Source organism: Mugil cephalus, chromosome 8 (assembly GCF_022458985.1).
Source record: "Mugil cephalus isolate CIBA_MC_2020 chromosome 8, CIBA_Mcephalus_1.1, whole genome shotgun sequence".
NCBI lineage: Eukaryota > Metazoa > Chordata > Actinopteri > Mugiliformes > Mugilidae > Mugil > Mugil cephalus.
The window spans coordinates 14,904,256-14,929,273 of NC_061777.1; the positions used below are offsets into that span (position 1 = coordinate 14,904,256).

A 25,018-nucleotide genomic window follows, 5' to 3' on the forward strand; every position below is an offset into this window, starting at 1 on the left:
CATCGTAGCTGTGCAAGTCCTCTTGGAAGTTCAGACACTCGGCTTGTTTCTTCAAAATCTCTACATCTTTGCCATCTATTTTTCCCGTTCTTGCTGGAGGAGAAGAATCAGAATGGGGTATGGACATTTGAATCAAGCTGGGTCAGGGAGGACGGGACTTACTGAACTGCAGGATGTATCTTCCGGTCACGTCCCCGTTCCGAAAGGTGTCGGTCCACAGCAGGCAGTCAGGGCAAGTCTCCAGGATGTGTCCTTTGTGGTCCGAGAGGTTTTCTTTTAAAGGTACAGAGCAAAGATTATTCCACGGCCTTCTCTGTGTGGAGTACCGTTACTGTGGAAATTCGTGGCATCACATTTCAAATCATCACCGGTTGGTAGCTCACTTACTGCGAAATGTGGTGGCAATTCCTGAGACTGTTGCGTTCACCTCCCCCATGATACACCGGTTGCTGAGGAACAAGCAAGAGATTTCGGTGAGCTTAAAAATATGTGCATGAGTCTGCTTAACATATTGCAACAACTGAACTCACAAGCAATGATCTCCCCAACGCAGTGTCACAATTTGACTGTTAGAAGTGGGAGAAACTTCGACCCAGGAGCTTTTCAGAGACGCCAGAGCATTGTGGTACGGCTTAGGGTCGCCAGCTCCCATCACGTACACCCATTTTCCAAATACCTTAATGCAGAAAGAGTATGCTTACTGTCTTCCAATACACTCATTTGAATGAATGGGACATAAAAAAACTCAGCTTACCAGTTTGGGGTCCTCTGGCATAAAAGGTTTGACCAGGTCCTTACAGTCAGGTGCGGACGCAGCACTGAAGGAAGTGAGACTCAACAGAAACACAACAACTGACAGAGCCATGGTCAGACTGAGGATGTTCCCGAACCTGCAACTGAAAACGTCTGATTCATTTTCCCTCTGAGGTTGCAAACAAAAGAAGTGCTAATACGAGGGAGAGGAGGAGGTTCCTGCGAAATGCACCAGGGAAAGGTTTCCTAAAGACCACGCATGGACATGCAGATTTCTTTTACTCAGCACTGAATGACCGGCTCAACAGTCCTCTGTTGCTCACAGTTGCTGCAATTGAATGAACTCGGGCGAAGTGCCATGACTGGTCTTGGACTGTTGAAACCTTTAAAAGGGACCTGGAGCTGCTTTTCATCCATGTGGCGACAGTTTAAAAGTCTGACATTTTTTTCTCCTCCCCTTTAAAGTCCTGTTACCCAGCAACGGCCTTTGTCTATGTGTTGTGATGCATTTTGGAGAAGCTCTGGTAGTTTAGCTGAAAAAGATGATCCTGACAACCTTATTTAATTTAGACAAATTTTATAAAAACCTGACACTCTGAACCTAAAAACTCTTTCTAAACAAGCAATGATGGCTACAAAATGGCATAGAGATTGTGAGAACTGTTTTTATTTACCACACCCAACCAGGTGACAATAGTTACACAAGATTTTTAATAAACTGGTCTACACATCAGACTACATATTTCTGGTCTGGCTCGATGACGACACCAGCAGGCCTTGAATTCTGAAAGACACATAGGAAATTATTTCACAGCACAAAACTACATGAGTGCACATGCAGATCACATAACAGCAGTGTTTAGTATGTGTTTAACTGGATTTGTCTGGAGACTTTTCACACGGCCGTGGCATTTCTGAGCTCTACTTCGCAGTTGGCTCGGTCCCAGTTTTTTCAGTCTGTGTGTCCTCTGCAGCGGGTGAAGCAGATTCCCTTTCATCAGGACACAGATCTGAGAAAAATCATAGAAAATCAGCAAGACGAGATTAAGAATTGCCCTTAATGCCGGGAGATGCATAGCTGAAATGGCAACTGACTTGTGCCTCCAAAGATGTACTCCGGCAGGAAATTGAGACATTCTGCCTGCTTCTTGAAGGTCTCCAACTCGGACGGCTCCAGAGCGCCTGTCCGTGCTTCAGAAGAGAGACCAGAGAAAGGCAGTGAGGAGAGAAGACAGGAAATAGATGTATTTAAGTAGTGCCCAATATTGACCCATGTTACCAAAATGAGTGATGGTTGTTGAAACAAAAACAGCCTTACTAAACAGGAAAATGTATCGGCCCTTTGATTTGCCGTCGGGGAGCAGAGTGGTGTCTTCAGAGAGGAGGCAGTCGCTGCAGGTCTCGTAGTATTTCCCATCATGATATGAAGTGTGTCCATTGATAATAACTGTGAAAACATCATAGAAACTAATGTGCATGTGGATGTTCCCATACTACTTCTAAAAAACCTCCAATGGTTGTAAGCAAAGCAAAACTATGGACTGGAGTCTTGGGTGACTGTTTTCTTATATAATCCACCATGTGATTTGAGTGCATGCATCACCAGCGTCACATAGAGCGACAGTGAGTCAGCCATAAACAGAAAACAACACGGCGGAGAGATGCTGAGATACGTACAAGTTGTGTGAGTGGTTGTCCCCGAGATGGTGCCATTAGCTTCACCCTGAAGGCATTTATCTCCCTTTCTGTTATGAGAGAAAAGGAATAAAGGTCAGCATCAAGCCTTTAATTTACTATTATCTCAGACAACTGTATCAGAACAGCAGCGTCCTTACAGGCGGTCAGCCCAGTAGATGGTCAGGACGTTGCTGTCCGAGGAAGCTGATAGATCAACCCAGGAGCTGTCCAGCACTTCCAGGTCAGTCTTCAGGCCGGGCTGGTCCCACCCCGCGACGTGAAGCACCCACTTCCCATAGATCTGACAGCAGCAAAAGAGTAGTTTTTACTAAAATCTAATATGTATTGATAAAAGCAGATAAAATAACTCATCTGGAAACCATGTAGAGCATGACATATGCAAGATACACAGGAAACTGGATGTTAATGAGGTTCATTAATGCCTAATGCTAAACCCCAGATAAAATGTAAAATCATGCTAATCAGATGTAGTAGAAGCTACATAAACAAACATGACTGTGCTTTGACTGTGCCACTCCTCAAATGACCAGCTCATAAGAAATGATACTCACGGGACTGTGGCTGTCCAGCACCCGAGGTTTAACCAGCTCTTTGCAGTCCAGATCTGATGCAGCACTCAGGGAGGCGAGGGCCAGCAGAGCTACAACCAACTGTGCAGCCATTTCTCGTGACAGCAGGCAGCCAGAGAGCAACACCAATGTCAGAGATCCTGCTAGCAACAGCCTCCTCAAAGGAGCTGGGGGAAGGATTTCATAACAGTGGGCCGGGCCACAGATCCCCACCCAACCCACCCATCTACACACACACACACAAACAAACACACACACTCTTTTCTCTCTGTCTTTCCTCTCTGGGGAAGAAGTGTTTCACTTTTCATCCAGTCAGCAGGAGCTTGTGTCCTATTTATCTTGTTGCATAATAGCCAGCTGGCAGAGTCTGAATAGCGAGACCTCAGCATCTTTCAATACGTGAACACCCCCTTGGACAGACGTTCTTTTGCATTTTGCAGGAGGAGGTTCCTGCAAAATGCACCAGGGAAAGGTTTCCTAAAGACCACGCAGGGACATGCAGATTTCTTTTACTCAGAACTGAATGGCTGGCTCAACAGTCCTCTGTTGCCCACACTGCTGCAACTGAATGAATTTGGGCAAGGTGCCATGTAGGGGAAATAAGTTATTAAACATTTATTTGTAATAACTGAACTTGTGGAAAGGGGGCACCACTCACAGACTTAGAATTCACTGTGAGAATAAATCAATTAATATTGGATCAATATTAATTATTAGTAAATAGTCAATCTCATCATATCTGAGGCGTCAGCTCTCAGTGCAGGGATCATCTATTTCCAGCTCACAAGGACATTCTGACAACGACTTAAGTGAAATATGTGGTTTATTTACAAATGCGAATAGTGAATAATAAATAACATGACGAATAATATAACATAGTAAGTAGTAACGTAGTAGAGTAATGGGAAATGATGAGAATACCAAAATAAATGAGTTTAACGAAAGTGAGAAGTATGAATGAAAATGAGGACGCAAACAAACCTATTTTCTTAAATTAATTATTTAGATGTGTTAAAGTTTCTTTAGTTATAACACAATCATCAACTCTGCTCAAATATTAGGGCAATGGTCTACATATGGAAACTCCTTGGATGCTGCTCCAAACAACAGGATCAGGTGACCAAACGGTATCCTGGTTAGCTCAATCTTCCACAGCGATATGTTCAGGGAAACCAGCAGTACCGAAGCGTTGAGAGCAGTCTGATGGACAGTCATCCAGGTCCAGACCTCAGCATCAGTTACAGCGAAGTGTTCCTCAGCATCACGTAGACAAAAGTGACAACTGTGAAGTTGCCGTGCAGCAGAGTCTGATGGCGTGTGTTAAAAATTGGTGGTCAATGATGGAATTGAAAAATACTTCCGATGGCTGGCCGAAAATATCTTCAAAAATATTATTAATGTGTGACTGTCTTGACAGTTAAAGTAAAAATCAGCTTGTCGTTTGAAAAAGTCATGCGTTAAACGTGGAGAGAATAATACAAAAAAATAAAACTTAAACACGCCAACTGGTGGGCCACAAAAACTTTGAGTTAAAGTAAAAAGTATCACAAAGACGAAAAGAACTGAGACGAGAACAAGAACTAGGAGAGAACTTAACAAAAACTTAACAAGAACTTAACTGAACTAGAACTAGAAAGAACTGGATTGCGAGAGAGAAGAGAACTAAACTAAGAATGGCCTGACGCTAGTTTATCAACTCCCCAGGGTGTGTCTCTTTGTTATGACACTGGTCTTTCACGCCTTACGATGATTAACATATCAGTGCTTTCATAAGAGAGTATTAACCAATGGGTGTACTTCTCACAATGTTGAACTCAGAAGTAGGATGAAAGAAACATGAAATCAAACACTTTCAATGAAACATCATGTTGGCATGAAAACACCTTATCAGAAACATTCATTCATTTCTACGACTTTCCTTTATATCGTAATTCATGTAACTAAATGATTATAGTAAGCAACGCTAACTAATATCAAGAAGAAGGAAAGGTAGGTTATATTCAGGCTAGGCTAACCAGTCTTGCTTTGTAGAATACAGACCTATCAAAACGCTATAACAGCATTACTTGTTAAAATTACATTCCAAAGACATTTCTTTAGCTAGCCTCTGGATGGCGATATGGCTCCATGGTTGAGATTTATGATTAAAATACTCAAGGGCTAACTTTATAAAATTTTGAATTAGAGAAACGAACAAAACAGGTTTTTGACACAAATCACGAGCTGGGTATAGATTAAGCATTGTAATTTTGGTTACAAGTGTACATTTAATAGTTTGTAGTTCTAGTCAGAGAGAGATCTTGCAGTTCTGAATTATTTACGATCTTTATCTGCCACAGGTGGTCCAGGCGGCAAGAAGTCTGGTTGTTCTTATCTGTGGTGCCTGTTGCGGGATTACACGTAAACAGGAGAAAACTTTAAATTCTTGTTCGTTGCTATGAGAATGTGTGTAAAAGTTTGTTTTATGGTCTCAGAAATCTGAAAAGGAAACAACAACAGTCCTGTCCATTATGGACTGCGTGACAAAGTGACCCCTCCTGTTGGGTCAGGGGAGAAATAAAATGTTCTCCTACAGCCACGACTCATCTTGGACTGTTGAAACCTTTAAAAGGGATCTGGAGCTGCTTTTCATCCGTGTGGTGACAGTTTAAAAGTCTGACATTTTTTCTCTCCTCCCCTTTAAAGTCCTGTTACCCAGCAATGGCCTTTGTGTTATGGTGCATATTGGTGGAGCTCTGGGAGTTTAGCTGAAACAGATGATCCTGACAACCTTGTTTTATTTAGAAATAATTCCTAAAAACCTGACACGCTGAACCTAAAAACTCTTTCTAAACAAGTAAATGATGGCTACAATACGACATAGAGGTGGTGAGAACTGTTTTTATTTACCACACCCAACCAGGTGACAATAGTTAAGATTGTTTAATAAACTGGTCTACACATCAGACTACATATTTCTGGTCTAGCTCGACGACAACACCAGCAAGCCTTAAATTCTGAAAGACACATTGGAAGTTATTCTGCAGCACAAAACGACATGAGTGCACATGCAGATCACATAACAGCAGTCTTCAGTACGTGTTTAATTGGATTTGTCTGGAGACTTTTTTCACACGGCTGTGACATTTCTGAGCTCTACTTCGCAGTTGGCTCGGTCCCAGTGTTGTCAGTCTGTGTGTCCTCTGCAGCGGGTGAAGCAGTTTCTCTTTCATCGGGACACAGATCTGAGAAAAATCATAGAAAATCAGCAAGACGAGATTAAGAATTGCCCTTAATGCTGGGAAGATGCATAGCTGAAATGGCGACTGACTTGTGCCTCCAAAGATGTACTCCGGCAGGAAATTGAGACATTCTGCCTGCTTCTTGAAGGTCTCCAACTCGGACGGCTCCAGAGCGCCTGTCCGTGCTTCAGAAGAGGGACCAAAGAAAGCCAGGGAGGAGAGAAGACAGGAAATAGATGTATTTAAGTAGTGCTCAAATATTGACCCATGTTACCGAAATGAGTGATGGTTGTTGAAATAAAAACAGCCTTACTAAACAGGAAAATGTATCAGCCCTTTGATTTGCCGTTGGGGAGCAGAGTGGTGTATTCGGAGAGGAGGCAGTCGCTGCAGGTCTCGTAGTATTTCCCATCACGATATGAAGTGTGTCCATTGATAATAACTGTGAAAACATCATAGAAACTAATGTGCATGTGGATGTTCCCATACTACTTCTAAAAAACCTTCAATGGTTGTAAGCAAAGCAAAACTATGGACTGGAGTCTTGGGTGACTGTTTTCTTATATAATCCACCATGTGATTTGAGTGCATGCATCACCAGCGTCACATAGAGCGACAGTGAGTCAGCCATAAACAGAAAACAACACGGCGGAGAGATGCTGAGATACGTACAAGTGGTGTGAGTGGTTGTTCCTGAGATGGTGCCATTAGCTTCACACTGAAGGCATTTATCTCCCTTTCTGTTATGAGAGAAAAGGAATAAAGGTCAGCATCAAGCCTTTAATTTACTATTATCTCAGACAACTGTATCAGAACAGCAGCGTCCTTACAGGCGGTCAGCCCAGTAGATGGTCAGGACGTTGCTGTCCGAGGAAGCCGATAGATCAACCCAGGAGCTGTCCAGCACTTCCAGGTCAGTCTTCAGGCCGGGCTGGTCCCACCCAGCAACGTGAAGCACCCACTTCCCATAGATCTGTCAGCAGCAAAAGAGTAATTTCTACTAAAATCTAATAATCATTGATAAAAGCAGATAAAATAACTCATCTGGAAACCATGTAGAGCATGATATATGCAAGATGCACAGGAAACTGGATGTTAATGAGGTTCATTAATGGCAAATGCTAAACCCCAGATAAAATGTAAAATCATGCTAATCAGATGTAGTAGAAGCTACATAAACAAACATGTCTGTGCTTTGACTGTGCCACTCCTCAAATGACCAGCTCATAAGAAATGATACTCACGGGACTGTGGCTGTCCAGCACCTGAGGTTTAACCAGCTCTTTGCAGTCCAGATCTGATGCAGCACTCAGGGAGGCGAGGGCCAGCAGAGCTACAACCAACTGTGCAGCCTTTTCTTTTGACAGCAGGCGGCCAGAGAGCAACACCAATGTCAGAGATCCTGCTAGCAACAGCCTCCTCAAAGGAGCTGGGGGAAGGATTTCATAACAGTGGGCTGGGCCACAGATCCCCACCCAACCCACGCACCCACACTCACACAAACACACACACTCTTTTCTCTCTGTCTTTCCTCTCTGGGGAAGAAGTGTTTCACTTTTCATCCAGTCAGCGGGAGCTTGTGTCCTGTTTATCTTGTTGCATAATAGCCAGCTGGCAGAGTCTGAATAGCGAGACCCCCGCATCTTTCAATATGTGAACACCTTGCACAGACGTTCTTTTCTCTCACACAAACATGCAGAAGAATTGAAAAGAAAGTCACACACGAAGACACAAACACAACAGATTCCTGCTCCTCTCCTCTCCTCTCCATTTTATTTTGTATTGCACCATGTGCACCTGAAAGTGGCAGAGGGGCTGCTTGACGGTCAGTAGTGACACGAGCTTTCAATCAAACTGCCAGTGAATGATCTCTAGTTCGTGTTTGTTGTGCACGTGGATTCAGCTCGCCGCCTTCTTATCTTCAAAATTGTCCGTTGTTCACACATGAAGCGACCATCATAAAACACTTACAAAAACATCGGAGAAGTTAACGAACCCACACAAATATACAAACACAGCACCCATTTGCTTCTCCCCAGTAAATGCAGGTCAGATCGCTCTTTCGCCAGGCGCCATCTTACGTAACATGTCTCATTTGTTCTTTTCCTCTTTCTTTCCTTTATTTTTACAGTGCAACACAATTTGTGAAAGTGCTTCTGGCAGCCATGGGAAACTGCTGCTCTCCATCCATCAAGGGGCCACAAGAGGCAACATGAAAAGATTAGCACTGAGGTAGAACAGGAACAAGAATGAAACTAGAAGCCACAATCCTGTTCAGTTCTGTTTCTATGATTGAAGGTTGTTCCTTTACTTTATTGTAGCTGAAATCATTGGGTGATCGCTGTCAGCTGCAAAGAGCCAGAAATATTCATGCAAAACAGAAGCATGAACACACAAAAAATCTATGCTACCTTACAGTAAAAGGAAGTTCAGTCCATTCCCTTAATATCCTGTGCATGACTCATTGGGACTCACATCTAAGAAGCCATGGCTAAATACGCATCTGACTGGATTAACTTCCGGTCTTATTTGAGGTGTGCAGCAGATTCTAACGCTGCCTTTAAAAACTATTTTCTGCATTGATCTTCCTTCTTTACATCTGTGGGAGCCTCCTTCATTGGTTCAGAATCAACCCAAGCTGATCAATACCTCATTAAATTACCCGTCGAGCACTTGAGTGTGCAGCGGTAAAGATTTATAGAGAGAAAAATCTTTTCTGCAGTTTCTCCAAAATGTGAACCTTGTGGGAAGTTGAAGCCAAACTCGAAAACTTCTAGTGAAGAAGCATCCAATTTCCCAGAATGCGCTCGAGGGCGGTGAGAGAAAAGTTAAAGTTCCTGCAACCAGCTTCTCCAAACATCTGCTGTATAAAATAAATCAACACAGTAAACTAAACTTTTGAGTTTCGAAGCTTTTAACATGAGATCACAGTTACTAGGTACTCACGGAAATAGGTAGAAGTTTCCAATTTACAAGATTTTAATGATGCACTTTCACCCTGTTTAGTTATTTCTGTCCTCGTTCAGTTTCTGTACCTTAAAGGGATCCTTCACCATATACCATGATTACTTCTTGCCCTTTCGTTTTTTACTTGTGATGGTCTGCGTATATTTCTTTCCCTTACCTGTGTATTTGCAAGTTCCATTTGTTGCATTCAAATGGACCTTAGCTATCTGATTCAAATGACGCTGTCTTTCAGAGAAATCCAAAACCCAGCGCTTGGGTTAGCTGGGCTTCGGCCGGGCATGGGCTCAGAGTGGGCCTTGTTGCTCGGCTCCACACAGACCCTGCATAGCCCTTATTTTCCCCTTCCACAGTCTTCGTCAAGCCTTCCTCAAGCATCTCCTTGCAAGTAACATAATCGGCAAACATAAAAAGCTAATAAAAAAGAACGGAAGTAACTTATTGCTTTGTCTTAAACACACAAAATGTGAAGTCTGGGTTGGAGTGCGATCCAGGAGCTAGTGATGCGCAAAGGAGTCGACTCTAAGAGACGCTGCTCGGAAGTGAATCAGAAGAGCAGATTCCAATTGAATGTGAGACCCTAAAGGCTCGTAAGACTACTGCGGGACCTTGAAGCAGTAGCCTATGCACATAGCCAACACTGCACCGGTCCAAGCCATCACTCTGTAACAACAACACCCAAATGCTAGCTAGTGTTTTTTTTTGCCAGTCAGATTCATTTTTGTTTCTACTTCCTGCTTCACTTTCAACAATGGTGACTAAAACTTTAGTCAAAAACTTTTAGCTACATGTGGTGAGGAAAATAGCAGCAGTTTGGCCAATGCAAAAAGGTGGAGACACGTTTTCCGTATTTCTAAAGTCTACGGTTAACAATTGTGATTGTTTATGTACCCATTTTATCACTATAATTAATAGTCTCAAGGTCTTTTCCCCAATCATCGTAATGGTGTTGGCAGGACGAATCGGGTCACACTCATTTTGACTTAACATACTCAGAATTATTTGTCCCAGCCCGCTTCTTCAACCTTCTGATCACCAGCTAAAACTTATCTCATAATATGTGCGGCAGTCAGTGTCAATGTGGGGAGTAGCTTGAACCACAACAAACAAGTGAAACATGAAATGCAACAATAGAAGTTTGTCTTACAAATGACAAAATCCGACGCTTTAAGGGAAGAGAAGCTTTATACCAGCATATTCAAAACCCATGAAACTTCTCTGTGTATTTACAAAAACATAATACAAGAATAAAAAAGAGAAAATGAACACATCACAAATGGAGTCCCACATACCGCCACAAAACAGAAACAAAAAAAAACAAAACATGATCCGATTTACAAATGCATCTTCTTAAACTCCCACCTATGGCTTCGATCTAACACAAAAACAAAATAAAACACCTCTGTTCAGTCGCTCCCTTCTGCAGTAATTCTCTCCAGAGTTATCTTTAAATAATAATAATAATAATAATATCAAATACACATACGAGACAGAGGAGCTACATTTGTGAGCTGTACACTGTACACGCAGTCAGGGGAGGGAAAGGAGAATGTTCACAGGAGTATTGACCCTTTTTACATGATGATAATTCATCCTGGGCAGTGAAAAAAGTTTTAAACATCGATTAAAAACAAGCTTACTTCAGCTTTCTGTACCAACCAACTTCTCATATCATACTAAAATCACAGTTTAGCCGGATGATAATTAAGTGTGAGAGTCCGAGGTGACCGTTTATGGTTCCTAATTTTAACATTTTATGTTAGAAGATTATTGTCCATTGTACCCATTCTGCCACTGTGGCTGATGAACCAATTGGATCCAGAATTAGAGATGAGAGAGGCGTCAGCTAACCAAACCAAAACATTATTTAACTACTGGTTCAAAGTGGCCCACAAAACAAAACGTTTCGCCTGTACAGTGCTGTTGATTGTTAACCTTTGTGCTGACAAAGTTACATCTGCCATAGTGTCTGATCCCATATGACTTAAAGGAAGACTATGGAACTTTTGAAAGAAGAAATAACACATTCTCCTTAATACAAGTATTGTTACTTATAAAAAAGTACAAATGTTCAATTCGGAATTCATTCGAAGCGTTCGTTTTTAGATATTATAAAGCCACTTATATATTCTGTTTTAACACTGACCCTTTTCACTGAATGATTACTGTTCCACAAAAGTTCATAGTCTCACATTAAGCTTTGAGCACACTTATTAAAATAACCCTTTAATGTAATTTCAAAATGAAAATGCAAACACATATTTCAATTTGTGCTGAAGACTTCGTGTAAATTAGGATTATTGTCTTAATTCTGATCGTCTGCCTTAACGGCCGAGACGGATTAAAATGTCTCGAATTTGTTTGTGGATGGAAATTTGAAAATATCAACCACGCAGAACATAAAACATATAAAACGTTGGTGGTGTTACAGATTTAGACAACCGTAAATGCAGAAAGAGCTACATCTAACTGCACAAGCCTCAAATAAAACCACGAGGCAATATGGCTGTGATGTGATGCACTTGTCTATTGATGAAGTAAGTTGTCGAGAAAAGACGAAAGATAATGTCAACCAGTTTGACTAATCAATGAATCAATCAAAACATATTTTTGTCTATTCAAATCCTTTGGGAATTTAAACTTTAGGATACTGCATTTTGTTTCGTCGATACTGAACTCTGTGATATGATGCAAAAGGCAGAAAACATCTGTCTGCAAAAGGAGCGTGTGCACTGTCTCCTACACACTGTATGCAAATATACAAAGAGTTCTCCTCTGGGTCAATTTGGTTCCTTTGTACAGTCTCATGGTTGCAGAGGAAGAACTGATGAATGTAGCTGGGTCACCACTTAGAACAGGAGAAGAAACAGGACAGAAACCAATGGAGAGGTCGGGGGTCAGTGGAAGGATGGTGCCTGGGGCGACTGTCCCGACTGGGCAGGCGGTTGCAGTGGAAGAGTCACTGGCCTAGATGACATCACATCCTGTCCCTCTGCTTTTCACCCATCCACACCAGGTTAATGAGCGACGGACCAAACTGCTTCCAGAGCCTTCACACGCTCATCGTCATGTTTGGAGAATACTGCAGAGATGAGACAGGAAACAGATGGGATTATTTTACTTATTACACTAGTATCCTGAATGACCAATTCCTATGTAGCTGTAGCTTTAATACCAATTCAATTCTATTTTATTGATACAGAGTCGATTACAATCCACATGTATATGACATGAGACATCATGTCACTTTACAGAACTCAGATTCTGAAACACCCAGAGAGGAAAAACGTCTTTTTAACACAAAGAAGCCTTGAGAAGTACCCAGTTGATGTGGAGGGGAACCATCTGCTTGACGTTGAAGCAGAACTCAGTTTTAATTTAGTCATTTCATTTATGTTAACTATGACACTATATCCAGACAACAGAGTATAAAATAGCTACAAACTCTAGTCTGAAGTATCTGTCTGGCTTATCTTAACTTAGCTTAGCATAAAGACATGAAAACAGGTTACGTGACTAGCCTGGCTCCGGCTCCGCTAAAGTTAATGTTATACCTTGTTTAGACAATCCTACGTGACTTCCTGTGGTACTGTGAGCACAGAGTTAAACATTGTTCAGCAGATGACACCTGACTTACGCTTTCATTCTGAAAAGGGTTAAGGAAGTTTCCTCCCATCTCTCCATCCTCCCTGGGTGTCCCTGGTTGGTTGCTCATACTTAGGTTACCAGGAGAGTTCTGTTCAAAGGTAAGAAAAATGTTGCTCAGCAGTGATTGCTACTATCAGAGCTGCATAAATATGAAGTGCACTTTCAAGCTATGAGTTTATAGTAGGTAAAGTAGCTTCTTTTACCTTGGGGAGACTGTCCATATCACCTGATCCTGAAGCAAGAATGAACATAAATCAAATTACTGCCATCAAATGAAAGTTTGCTCTTTATGAATGATTTGACATAACCGTACATTTAGTCCCAGTGTATCACATTTGTTCTTTTACCTAAGGATCCGTTCATGTGATGGGGCTCCATTCCAGCCATTCCCCCTAATGGTCCGTCGCTACCTGCACCCATAGGGAACTGAGAGTGGTTCACACGTAAGAGGGATTAGCATCAAATGAAACTCTAACATGGAAGGAGTATTTCTTTTTTGATATAAAAGAGCTACTGCACCCACACAGACTCTATACAGAGAGAAAAATGACTCACATTTGGTCGGCTTCCACCCGGAGGGACTGTGTTTATCATAGTGTACATGTTGTCGCCGGAGTTGGTTGAATCTGATGAGAAAAACAGAAAAAAAACAAAACAATAAGATGATAAAAACTCTTTAACATGTGTAAACACACACACAGACATACATAGAGCTTACCTGCTGGGCTCGGCATTATTGGGGTTCCAGGTGGCCCTCCTCCTCCTGGAGGTCCCTGAAACCAGAGTTTGGTTTCCATAACTAATGAATTACAGCCTATTCTGCTAAATATCAACAGCGTCAACATGAACATACATACCACATAACTTCCTGGAGATGCAGACGAGTAAGGGGTCTAAGGAAATGCAGAAGAATACCTTTAAAGGAATGCAATAAGCATTTAACTTTTTGTTTCACATAGGACTCTTCGGGCACTTACAGAGTTGGAGTTTGGAGGATTTGGCCAAGGTCTACCACCACCAGGTCCCCTGGAACACACACACACACACACACACACACACACACACACACACACACACACACTTCACTTTCTGTTTTCAGTCGGCTTCTTTGTTTCTAATTCATTTGGGCTACGTTGGCAACAACAAGCTCTTCTGATGCCAACGAAAGGTAATGGGAACAATAAGTTAAAAAAACAAAACAACAAAAGACGACGGAGCAGAGAAAAAAGCTCTCCCAGTATCTATTTGAGAGTCAAGAACGGTCAGTGAAGTTAAGATGTAGGAAAGCTACAGCGCCGACTGTAGTAGGACATTAAGGATATTTGTTAACAAAGAGAGAGGGATGTGGTGAGTTTGTTTACAGCTTAGGGAGGAGAATAGGAATGAGTGCTCTCTCCATCCCCGTCTGTGACAGCAGATTATATTACACTCACATGCTCATTCCAGGCATCCCAGGACCAACCAGGGCATTCAGTGGTGGTCTCATGCCCCCTCCGTAGTTCTAAAAAAACACACCAAAACCAAACTGAGTTACACGGACAAGAGAGTAACTATTGCAAACAATGTTCCTACAAAGTATTTGGCTGCAAACCTGAGGCCCTAGTGGCACCATGCCCCTGGGTGGAGTCATCCTCTGCATCGGCCCTCCCATGTTTGGATGACCTGAAGCACAAGACACATTCGATGTTTGTCATTTTTCAACTGGGGAAGTTGTCTGTAAGCTGGAAGCGTTACTGTGAACAGCAGCTGAGAGCTCAACTCCTTCTTTAAACAAGCAAGCACTTTTGTGTTTTCACACATTTGTCTCCACACGGCGGCCTTTTGGAATCAAAGGAATAACATCAGTTACAGAGACGACGAAACCAAATACACCAGTGATTGTAAAACATTTCCATGTGTTTCAGTTACACATTTTTTTTTCCTCCTAACGTTGGCTGAAAAGCAACCGAACAACTAAAGTCTTTGTACTCATGCATAATTTATGTGGTGTCTGGAGGAGTTAGGAGTTTGTGTAAATGGGGCTGTGTTTAAATGATAAGATGAGATATATTTTTTTTTTAAAAATCAACATATGGCATGAAGAGACAGAAAGCATGAATTCATCTCACTAACAAGTGCCCACAGACCGACATGCCTCTGTGCTGCGGGACTTCACTGCAGCGTTAAAACGATTAAAAACACATAAACCTGCCACAGTGAGACACACTGTATCTCAACTCTGTCTCGCAGTTATGATGCACGAGGCGAGTGTGTCTACTTTACATCTCATCAAACATTGAAGGAGCACATAAAACTATTTTGCAAGCTCTGTGACATCAAATGCGACTCTCAGGAGATCAACATTCTGAACACAAGTTCAGTGTAATGAAAGGAACGTCAGTCGGCGCAACAGTGTGGCTGTATTTGGTTGAGACAAAATCGTGCCAGCGTCGCCCGTGTATTTCGGAGCGTCTGTGCGTACCTTGCTGTCTCGTGGGATCCATTCCACTTGGTAACATGGGCTGGCTGCCTGGAACTCCTCCAAGGCCCTGCAAAGCAAACAGGGATCAATCTTCTGCATATTCACCTCTGTCACATAGATACTGACCATTTCTAACATCTGATTATGTCTGTCATAGTGTGGCTTTTACCTGATTAGGTAATCTGAGGGGTGGTCTGGGTCCGCCGGGGTATCGAGGTGACATAAATGGCTGAAGAGTAGGTAAATAAAACGTTCAAGTCAAATAAATGGAAATATTGTGACAGAAGCCGTGTGAGAAAATATATAATTTTATAGTCATTTTATAGCCATTTTTTCTTCATAACCTCTTCTGCTGATTTTCTTTGGGCTCATTTTCTTTTAACAACAGCTCTATGACAGCAGAGCGGGGCGGCGAACCGCTTTTTTATTGGACTGAATTTACGGGGCAAAAAAATAAGAGAATAAAGGATGAAGTTAATAATGATGTCAGAACATGTGTTGACGAGTGGAACTTGGCGGTGAGTGTGTGAGAAGTTCTTTTGCACCTGTGAGTGGGTTTTCACTTGTCCTCACCACAGACGGTAGCAATGCTGCTGCTATGTCTGCTGAACTAATACCACAGTGGTCATAAAAGCTTGTGTCAAGTGCTGGAGATGCAATACTATAATGTGCCACTAGAGAGCAATGCCCCTCTTAATTTGATTTGCTAATTCACTCTCTTAGCCCATGAGTGATCAAATGAAAACAAATAGAGTATTCTGGGTCTATTCAAGTACGATAAGGACTTAAAATGTTGTTTTATATCAACAAATGAACGCAAACAGCGAACAAACTCAGTGAATGACTTCATTATTAGAAATGAAATACAGATTGAATCAGTATAAGATATCTCAAGGCACAAATCTGCATTTACTGTGCAAATTATATGCAGTTAATCATAAAAATCAGTGACTCTGTGATCTGATCTAGACACAAAAAAAACCTGAATGAGTGGAAACTGGAAATCAGGTAATTGTTTTAAATGCATTTAACTGATAGGTCTTGATGAGACCCACTTCAAAGTGCAACTGATCTTCAGACAGAGATGGAAAAGACTGTTCAGGCTCACGTTTGAGTTTTTGAAAGCGGGGTTAAGAAATGCCTCAGAAGGCTATTGATCTGTGTGTCAGATGCGAGTGTCTGAATTGGACTGATAATGACAGCTAATCAATGGGCGACTGGCAGAGTCCTTCAGAGATGATCTGGGGGAATGCCGCGTGTGTGCGCGTGTGCGCACGTGTGCGCTTTTGATTTATTTCTCCTGTCAGACGCTGTGCTCTCTGTTCTGGTAAATACAGTGGTGCATCCTCACGTGGATAAATCCTGACTGTACACTCATTCCAAGGTACATTAACATATATGCAGTGGTTGAGTGCTCTTTTGAGGAACAGATGAATAGGTTAAATGTGAGAGAAATACTCCATGAAATAAATGTAAGTCAAGGGAATGCGCTCCGTGCACACTGTTATACCTGAAAGAATCCTGGAGGAACTGGCCCGACTGGCATGCCTTCTCCTGGGGGGAGATTCCCAAGGACGGGGCTTGGAGCTGCTGCAGCGCTCTGAAAGAAAGAAATGCACGTCTCAAACCTCCGCTGCAAATCACCAACAGCTGTCTGCTCATAAGAAAAGATGTAAGGGGTTTTTCATGAGTGCCTCAGTTTTAAACTAATACCAATTTACCGTCTCCACAAACTTTGTCTTTTAAGTATTAAACTCCTCATCATCGTCATGCATGAATCCTGCATAGGCAACAATACAAAACCTTATTGAAGCTTCCAGGATCCATAATAATTAGCAATCACAGGGTCTTCCCCCATCTCCCTCCTGTGTCTCCCTCAGTGGGATATTTCCTGTTCCTGCAGATGCCCTGCCATGCTGGCCCAGGTTTATTTTTATACATTGTGTTATTTGTTGTGCTTGTCCCAGACGGGTGGCGCTGGATCATTTCAGCGCTGCCTCTGTCTGCTTCCTGTGGCATTGTACTGCTAACCCGGAGTTACCACCCAGCACCGGCCTCTTCCTCATCCTCATTAGGAACAGACAACCCGCAGTGTGGGAGAGTGTACATCCACCTATGTACATATATATATATATATATGATGATGATGATGATGTGTGAACAGTGAGCACATAAAGCCAGGATGTCTGTATGTCTTTTTTTTTCTCCCAGTATCTGCCCACTCTCTGTTCTATTTTTCTGATCTTCTCTCTGACTTTCTGAAGGCACCGGCTGCTTGTAAAGAGCTCCAGTGAAATTCACCCACAGTCTCTCTCTCTCTCTCTGAAGTTTCCGCCAGCTGACTTTTTAGGTCAGACAGGAACAAGGTTTAATCAGAGCTGAGATAAAAGCAGACTGACGACACTCCTGTATCCTCCTCTGCTCCACCCCACCACCCTCGCTATTCCCTCAGCCTCCCTAATCCTCCTTCACATCGCCCCGGCCGTTCGCGTTCGGCAGCGGGGAGCGGGATGCGGCGCAGTTTTCGGATGCTGCATTTCTCTGAGCAGATGAACGTGCAGACGGACGCTGTAGTGCCGTGGTCAGGTGGTGAGAGACTGGATTTGGTTTGGCTGCGTTGTGTCTGAGTGTGCAGCATCATGCACAGTGTCAAGTGTGTGTTTTGTGAGCCCCCCCACCCCACCCACCCCCATTTCCCCAATTTCTTTCCCTCTCCCTTCTCGCACCCTGGATTACCCAGAATGCCTTTGCTCCCTGGCAGCCCAGAGGTCTGCTGAGTCTGCCTTGATGCAGAGAGGGAGAGAGGGAGGGAAAGAGGAGAAAAGAGGACAAAGCAGAGATTATGAGTGTGCGTGTGCACGCGGCCGTGAGCGTGTGCAATGTTTGTGCAGCAAAAGAAGAACTGGGGGAGGAAAAAAAAAAAATCTACCTGACCTGCTGACAAAGCAGCATTTTCCAAATACAGCAACAAGAAGAAAAAAAAAAAGAAAGAAAGAAATCCAAACAACATGCCAGGATATCTCCCTGCCCCAAAACCAGCACCACCTTCTATTCACGAAAGCAACAACAACACTGAGTGCTTTACTACTAAACGGTCGCCCTTGCTTGTGACAAACCACAGTCGGTCTAGTGGTATTAAGAACCGAGTGAATCACACGGGATTCAGAAAGCGTCCGTGGAAGAAAAGCTGAGTCTTTTTGGAGGAGTCACACTGTTTGGATAGGGATGTAAAATAAGTTCGGTTCAAATCCGATTGGGAAATAGGTTTGTTTTCTTCCCGAGTTGATGGTTTTTAAGCCAGCGCAGTAGGAGTGGGGACAAGAAAAGGTAGAAAATAAATCAAATATCCAGCTCCTGTACAATCACGCTGGTTTAATGTACACAACATTTAAAATAAAAATTTACCAGACCATTTTATGGTTAGCTGCAGTAGCCTTTAAATCCGGAGAAAACTTTTCAAGAGCCTTTGGCCTATTTTCTTATCTTGTGTTTTAAAATAAAATAAAAACAAAGAGAAAAGAAGAGCCAGTGCAGCCTAAAGTCTAATGATACTGGCCTAAAGCTCTCGCAGCAGTCTGGCACCAATAAAAATAAAATGATCACACGAGATGAACTTATGCATTAACACAGCACTGTCTGATGGCTGTTTTTCCACACGGGCTCATTGAAGAGCATCCATAAAGTCAGCTGAGTTGAACTGATGGACACAATAGCAGTCGATAAAGCTCAAGCGTCGATAGTATCACAAGACCTGGTATCGCCACAGAGTTGCTGTTTATTTCAATAATACATATATGAATCTATTTTAACAACGCTTGTCTCTCTCAGTCACACTCATTAGCTCTATCAGCTGACTTGTGGGCAGTGATGGAGAAATAAATGTAATGTTTATTCCACTGGCAAGCTGATAACAGTTTAATTAACCATGGTGATGTGTTGAGACCTTTAGCATTCAACACCAGCGCAGTCACTCATGGCTGCTGATAATTATGTTGACAGTGAGATTGCAGGGCTTCACCTGATCCACTGTGACCACATCAGTCAAGTTATCTCGCAGCGCAGTGATCGGGAAATGAGTGGCGACCACTGGTTGTCATTCGCAAACTACTCCGAGTGACCTTGACTTGGTAAATGCTTGTTTTTCAGTTATTTTTTTACACATTTTAATACTGATTCGCCACAGCCAAGCTCAGAGTATTCCAGCACTTTACCCGGCTTACGTTTACCCCTCACACGTATCGGTGTTTATACTTTTCGGACAAGTCCAGGTAAAAGAAAGGAGCACGTTAATACTGTATTTGTAAGGCGCCTTATCTTATGAGCTGTGTTGCAGTGTGCACTGAGTCTAGGTGCGTTTCAGAGTTGGTCAAACACTGTCGCTAATTTCCCATTTCATTTGATGGAGTTCATTGCAGATTCAATTTGCGGTCAAATAGTAAGTCCCATTTTGAGACCCAGATTGTATAATAAATGAAATTCTCAGTAGTTAAATAAAAACGAACTTCTTCGTCTTCTACTTTAGTGTGTAAATGTAGACACTGGTTTGTTAATGCAATAAGTAGTTTCAGTAGATAAGTAGTTTTAGAGAGGAATAAGGCAAAAGAGCCCTCCTTTGTAAAACACATGTACCCCAAACAAACACAGCCTTAACCTTCCTTCCTCGTCCACATTTACAGTTTTGCTCTCTCTTCCTTTGCTGATTTAAGCTTAATAATTTGAAAGCAAGACAGTCAATCCTTCCTCCGGTTCCATTCAGCAGTCCCGTTACATTAAAGCTTTTGACTTCAGGAGTCATCGAACCGTCGAGCGATTTGCTCTCCGTGTACTGCCATGATCCCTTCATTCCGGTTACGGCCGCTCTAACCAAAAAGGTGTTTGCCGTGAAACCCGAGGCAGTGGAACGGCCCCCGCGTGTCCTCAGATGAACACCTGCATCTCCTGGCAAACTCATTTGTTGCATAAATTATTCAAAACGCCTCCCGCTAGGAGAACACTAAAGTACAGCAGACACACACATAACAAGACATACAGTAAGGAGCGCGGCGACGCACTCCACCAGTCTGACACGATGTCTTTCTGACGGGAGGCAACATGAGACATCAAAAAAAAACATGCGCAAAAATAGACACAAAAGCGGTGAAGGCAGAAGCCTCTTTTCCCATGTGTTGATTAAAACAAGAAGTCCACTTGCCTCCTTCTGTGATCACAGAGGATCACATACTGTGGTAATGTGTGTAATCCCTCCTTCTGAAATGGCACGTTTTATTACTACACAACCGCAGTGTCTCCTCCCCTGTAGCATCTTTTGCTTTATGTTGGTAAAATGATCAAAATGTGATGAGCTTTGCCACAGAAAATACAAAAATCCATTGAGGTTTAAATGGAGTGTAATTGCGCTACAGCTCGCCACTTTACAACTTAATCAGACTTTCGCCGTACTACATTCACAGTACACTAATTCCATCAGACTAAAGGGCTCAGTAATACTTAATGAGATAACTTGCAAACTCTTTCATCCCTATATGTTTACAGATTGAGTCCCCCGCTAATGTGTGCGCACGTACGTCCGCGTGTGCATGTGTGCGCGAAGGTGGGGGAGTCATTTTCATTCAATGCTGCAGAGACGGGGAGAGACACTCAGGGATGCGTGAGCGGAATCTCAAAAGACTGTCTGTGTCTCTCTCCTCTCTGGCTGTGTGTTTATCTGTCTCTCTCTCCCTCTCTGTCTGTCTCGGCCTGCGTCGGCCGCTGTCTGATTTTTCCACCTCTCAGTCCCTCACGGTCACACGAACCAGCTCCGTCTCATTTTTTTTGTATTCGTGCACACAACACATATTGATGAGCTCCCATTTAAACGATGAGGCTGTTCCTTTTTTTTTTTTTTGTAGTGTCAACAAATCCCAGTTCAGCAAAGTCTCCTCCCTACTCCAAAATATTAGTTGTATTGTAGTTTATTTTGATTCACCCCAACATACACTGTTTTGCTGCAGTAAAAACTTTACTGGCTAACTAAAATGTCTTTATATACTGATCAGCCGCAACATTAAAACCACTGACAGGAGAAGTTAATAACGTTGACCATCTTGTGACAGTTCAGTGTTCTGCTGGGAAACTTCTCTTAGACATGTAGCACCTGTCTAGACCAGACCAGGCACCCCCACCCCATAGCAATGACACTGTGGGGGAAGTACTGACTAAAGCCCTAGAAATTTGCTAAGAAAAGTGAAACTGCTGCTTCTCCTTTACACTAACTGAAAGTTAAAACGATTTGGACACCTTCTCATGTCATGGTTTTTCTTTACTTACATTGTAGATTGTTTCAGTTTCGTTGTGACGCTTGATGGTTTTTGTGGGGTTGGGGACACATTCAAAGTTTTTGCAGTTTTCCAGACTGACTGACCTTCAGTACTTAAAGCAATGCTGGACTGTCCTTTCCCCTGGCTTAGCTGGTTGGTTCTTGCCATAATATGAATTCTGACAGTCAACTAAGGCTGTCAGCTGTGTACCAGCCTGACTTCTGCACAACACAACTGATGGTCCCAACCCCATTAAGAAGGTAAGAAATTCCACAACTGAACCCTGACAAGGCACATCAGTGTAGTGAAAACCATTTCAGGTGACTGCATCATGAAGGTCATTGAGAGAAGGTCAAGGGTTTGCAGCACTGTCAACAAAGCTAAGGGGGGCAACTTTGAGGAATCTAAAACGTATTTAGAGATATTTAACAAATTTTCTTTGCTACATAATTCCACATATTTTGTTTCGTATATTTGACGTCTTCAGTATGTGTCTACAATGTAGAGAGCAGTACAAAATAAAGAAAAAACACTGAATGAGAAGGTGTGTTCAAACTTTTGACTGGTAGTTTTATATATATATATAAACATACTGCAGAAGAACAAAATACCGTCTCACTGCTGGTCACTTCTTAATCTCATATATTTTATGGAACAGATAATCTACTCAAAATGAAGCAGAAGATAGCGTTGTCATATACCCACTGAAACAGATACTAATTTTCTGTATGTACCACATAAAGCCTGTTAGTCCTACTTGGATCATCCCACAACTTTTATTTGGATCCATTTGTTTGTGTCTTTGTATTTTTTTTATATGTAATAAAAATATCCATAATCATCTTCATGGAAATATGGCCAGAGATAATACATTTTCTTTTCTGAGTAGCAAACAGACAAAAAAAAAAAAAAAAAAAAAAAACTAATTCCTCAGTATCTAAGTGAGCGAGTTGGACAGGCTTTTGGGTACGGGGCAGTGGAGGGGTGTGGAAGAGTTACCACTGAATCTCAAGGCCACGCGCAAGCACATCAGGATCTACAAATGACAGACTACACAGGAAGGAACTCCGTCCCTCCTCCCTCACCCTCTTTCCCGCTCCCTCCATCCTCTCAAATGCCATTAGTCCACTTCCTGAAGGGAGGGAGGGAATGGAAAGAAGAGAAGCTACCATTCTGCATGACACACATTCTCTCTCCCTCCTTCTCCCTCTGACATATGCACACATGCACACAGTATCAAGACAAACACACATTCACATATTAGAGTGTGAGAGTCGAAATACGATAAGATGATCGATTTTTGCTGTACTGTACTGTATGCGCACAGAATAAAACTTCCGTTAGTCAAAAACATAGTGACAGAACATATAACCAAAGGTTTCTATATGTCACATGAGAGTCAGAGACAGACAGAAGGTTAGCAGCGTAGAGATGAGAATGGGTGGGCTCTGCCTTTAACCATGTATTATTCACACTCCCCCGTGGCAGGGCACATCAACACACTGTGGAATCTTGAGCCAAACTCGCTTTTCAATTTTAAGGGTGATGGACTCAGAATCGGCCTCTGGTGTTTCTTAAACAAAGACATAACATATACACCAGTGCCAAAAATCTTTGTGCGTTTCATCCCACGGCTCTGCTGTTGTATTGTACCAGAGCTTCAAGATTTTGAAGCCTCAGGTATCAAGTCTGCTGCACCAAGATCATATGGAATTTCTTAAGGAAGGCAAGAGTCAAAGGTCTGAGATGTGACAAGTCAAAAAGTATGTGTATGTTTTTTTTTTCTCGTCAGTCATCAGTGCTAGCAGGAACGATTGCAGAAGTAACGTTATTAAGTGATAAAAAAGCTGAATAAGAACAATCAAGAAACGTGCAGCTGCACCAAAATCAGACAAAGCTTTCTAATTATTATCATGTTTTAGCTGATGCTACACTCGGGGTGGGTTTTAGGTTTTATCTTGGAATATGAACCTCTGGATTTTCAGCGCCCATTGAACTCTTAATTTGCTGATGAATCCCGAAGTGGTGAACGACAAAGATTTATCAGATTCTGTATGTCAATACAAGTTGCAACTGGTAATGCTAGATTTTAAGCTTCCTACGTCCAAGGATAATGATCAATTAGTGCATGAGGAAATCAGACTTGAAGCTGCTATTAGCTAAAATGTAAACATTCTGTTGGCTGGATATTATGTTTAATAAAATAACCAAGACATTCAGTTAACTTTACACTTAAAGCAGCGGCTTGTCATTACTTTATGTTCAGTAACAAACATGTACGACAGAGCACGGCTACAATGGCTTCAGTGTTAAAGGATAGAGTCAAAATGTGTCTGTTACAGAGATTAGTTTAGGGTGGTTGACAACAGACAGTTGAAAACACATTGACAATATCACAAATAGTTCACAAATATGAAAAAGTCCTTTTAATAACTGCAAATAGGAACCATCACATAAACAAATGGTTTGCACATTCTCACGACTGCAGGGAGGAAAACAGGCGATGCGGCGGATATGAAGAGAGGAAATGAGCTTGGTGTGTAAAAAAAAAAAAAAAAAATTATAATCAAAAGCTAATTTCTCTCGTCTGAATTTTCTCCATTTTACTCTGGCACAACACCCGCTGGCTCTCCGCGTTCCCTGTCTCCGTCCTTCTAAATCTTCGCAATCTTTATCACCTTCGGCAGCACATTATCCCGAACAACAGAATTCCCAGCAGCAGCCGGGACGCTCTCTAGTGTAACATTACAGGTGATTACCTGGTAAAATGGCAGCACACAGCTAATCTACTCGGTCTCTCCGGGCGATTACAGGTGGGTGATATCAACGGCACAGTGGGAGAGACGGCGAAGATTGGCCGTGTTTCCTTTATCACTGATGTCATTATCGACCCTTGTAAACATCTCCGAGGCTGCGAGGGGCAGTATAATATGTGAGGTGGAGCCACGGGCTGATGCGCTGTCAGATACACGCTCAGAGTTGAAAATGATAGTCACTTCGGTGCTGGGGTGTCACACTTCTCTAACCGCTATCGTGCTTGGTTCAACGACACAGGAGGAGATAAGAGAGATGGACTGCACACGGAGGAGAGGGCAGGAAGGCACAAGAAGATTTAAATACTTGAGAGGAAGAGGGGAATATTTAATGGTTGATCATCAAACACGGAATATTGATTCTGCAGACCTTTAATCATCTTTTAGTTGAATCATTTGAATAATTTGTGATTATGCTGAAATTGCACAGAAGAGGCTGAGTGAGAAAACTGGCAGAACTGCTGATTCAAAGACTCGTAAGCCACGGCAACAACTAGTGCGAAGTTGTCCGCGCTGTCCCTTGTGTCTGGCCTTCTGGCTTCAGAAGGACAGACACAAGGGACAGCGCGAGATAAGGACATGGGTGTCTACGACA

General features: G+C 42.4%; 2 protein-coding genes and 1 long non-coding RNA gene across 9 annotated transcripts in view; all 3 read right to left on the minus strand.

Annotated features, from left to right (window-relative positions):
* Positions 1-1,404: 1,404 nt before the first annotated feature.
* On the minus strand, positions 1,405-3,191 carry LOC125011782. Its single transcript, XM_047591111.1, has 6 exons — positions 3,003-3,191; positions 2,589-2,731; positions 2,431-2,498; positions 2,072-2,200; positions 1,849-1,944; positions 1,405-1,763 (listed from the first exon to the last, which is right to left on the minus strand). The coding sequence occupies exons 1-6, from the start codon at positions 3,111-3,113 to the stop codon at positions 1,675-1,677; spliced, it is 636 nt and encodes a 211-aa protein (XP_047447067.1). The 5' UTR covers positions 3,114-3,191; the 3' UTR covers positions 1,405-1,674.
* Positions 3,192-6,186: 2,995 nt separating this feature from the next.
* On the minus strand, positions 6,187-6,627 carry LOC125011783. The gene is made up of 3 exons (XR_007113224.1): positions 6,555-6,627; positions 6,331-6,426; positions 6,187-6,244 (listed from the first exon to the last, which is right to left on the minus strand). It is a non-coding gene; the product is annotated as an uncharacterized LOC125011783 (long non-coding RNA).
* Positions 6,628-10,371: 3,744 nt separating this feature from the next.
* ssbp2a (single stranded DNA binding protein 2a) overlaps positions 10,372-25,018 on the minus strand; it is a 47,290-nt gene continuing 32,643 nt past the window's right edge. For 4 of the 7 annotated variants that reach the window (XM_047591650.1, XM_047591648.1, XM_047591649.1 and 1 more), the window contains 13 exons: positions 16,825-16,914; positions 15,484-15,543; positions 15,315-15,381; positions 14,445-14,515; positions 14,287-14,354; positions 13,831-13,879; positions 13,711-13,746; positions 13,572-13,626; positions 13,409-13,479; positions 13,201-13,279; positions 13,057-13,085; positions 12,843-12,941; positions 10,372-12,287 (listed from right to left, as the gene is read on the minus strand). In XM_047591650.1, coding sequence (XP_047447606.1) covers positions 12,258-12,287; positions 12,843-12,941; positions 13,057-13,085; positions 13,201-13,279; positions 13,409-13,479; positions 13,572-13,626; positions 13,711-13,746; positions 13,831-13,879; positions 14,287-14,354; positions 14,445-14,515; positions 15,315-15,381; positions 15,484-15,543; positions 16,825-16,914 — 804 coding nt within the window. In that variant the 3' untranslated portion in view covers positions 10,372-12,257. Of the gene's footprint in view, positions 12,288-12,842; positions 12,942-13,056; positions 13,086-13,200; positions 13,280-13,408; positions 13,480-13,571; positions 13,747-13,830; positions 13,880-14,286; positions 14,355-14,444; positions 14,516-15,314; positions 15,382-15,483; positions 15,544-16,824; positions 16,915-25,018 lie in introns of all 7 variants that reach the window. The other 3 variants (XM_047591644.1, XM_047591643.1, XM_047591647.1) reach the window with 1 other exon arrangement.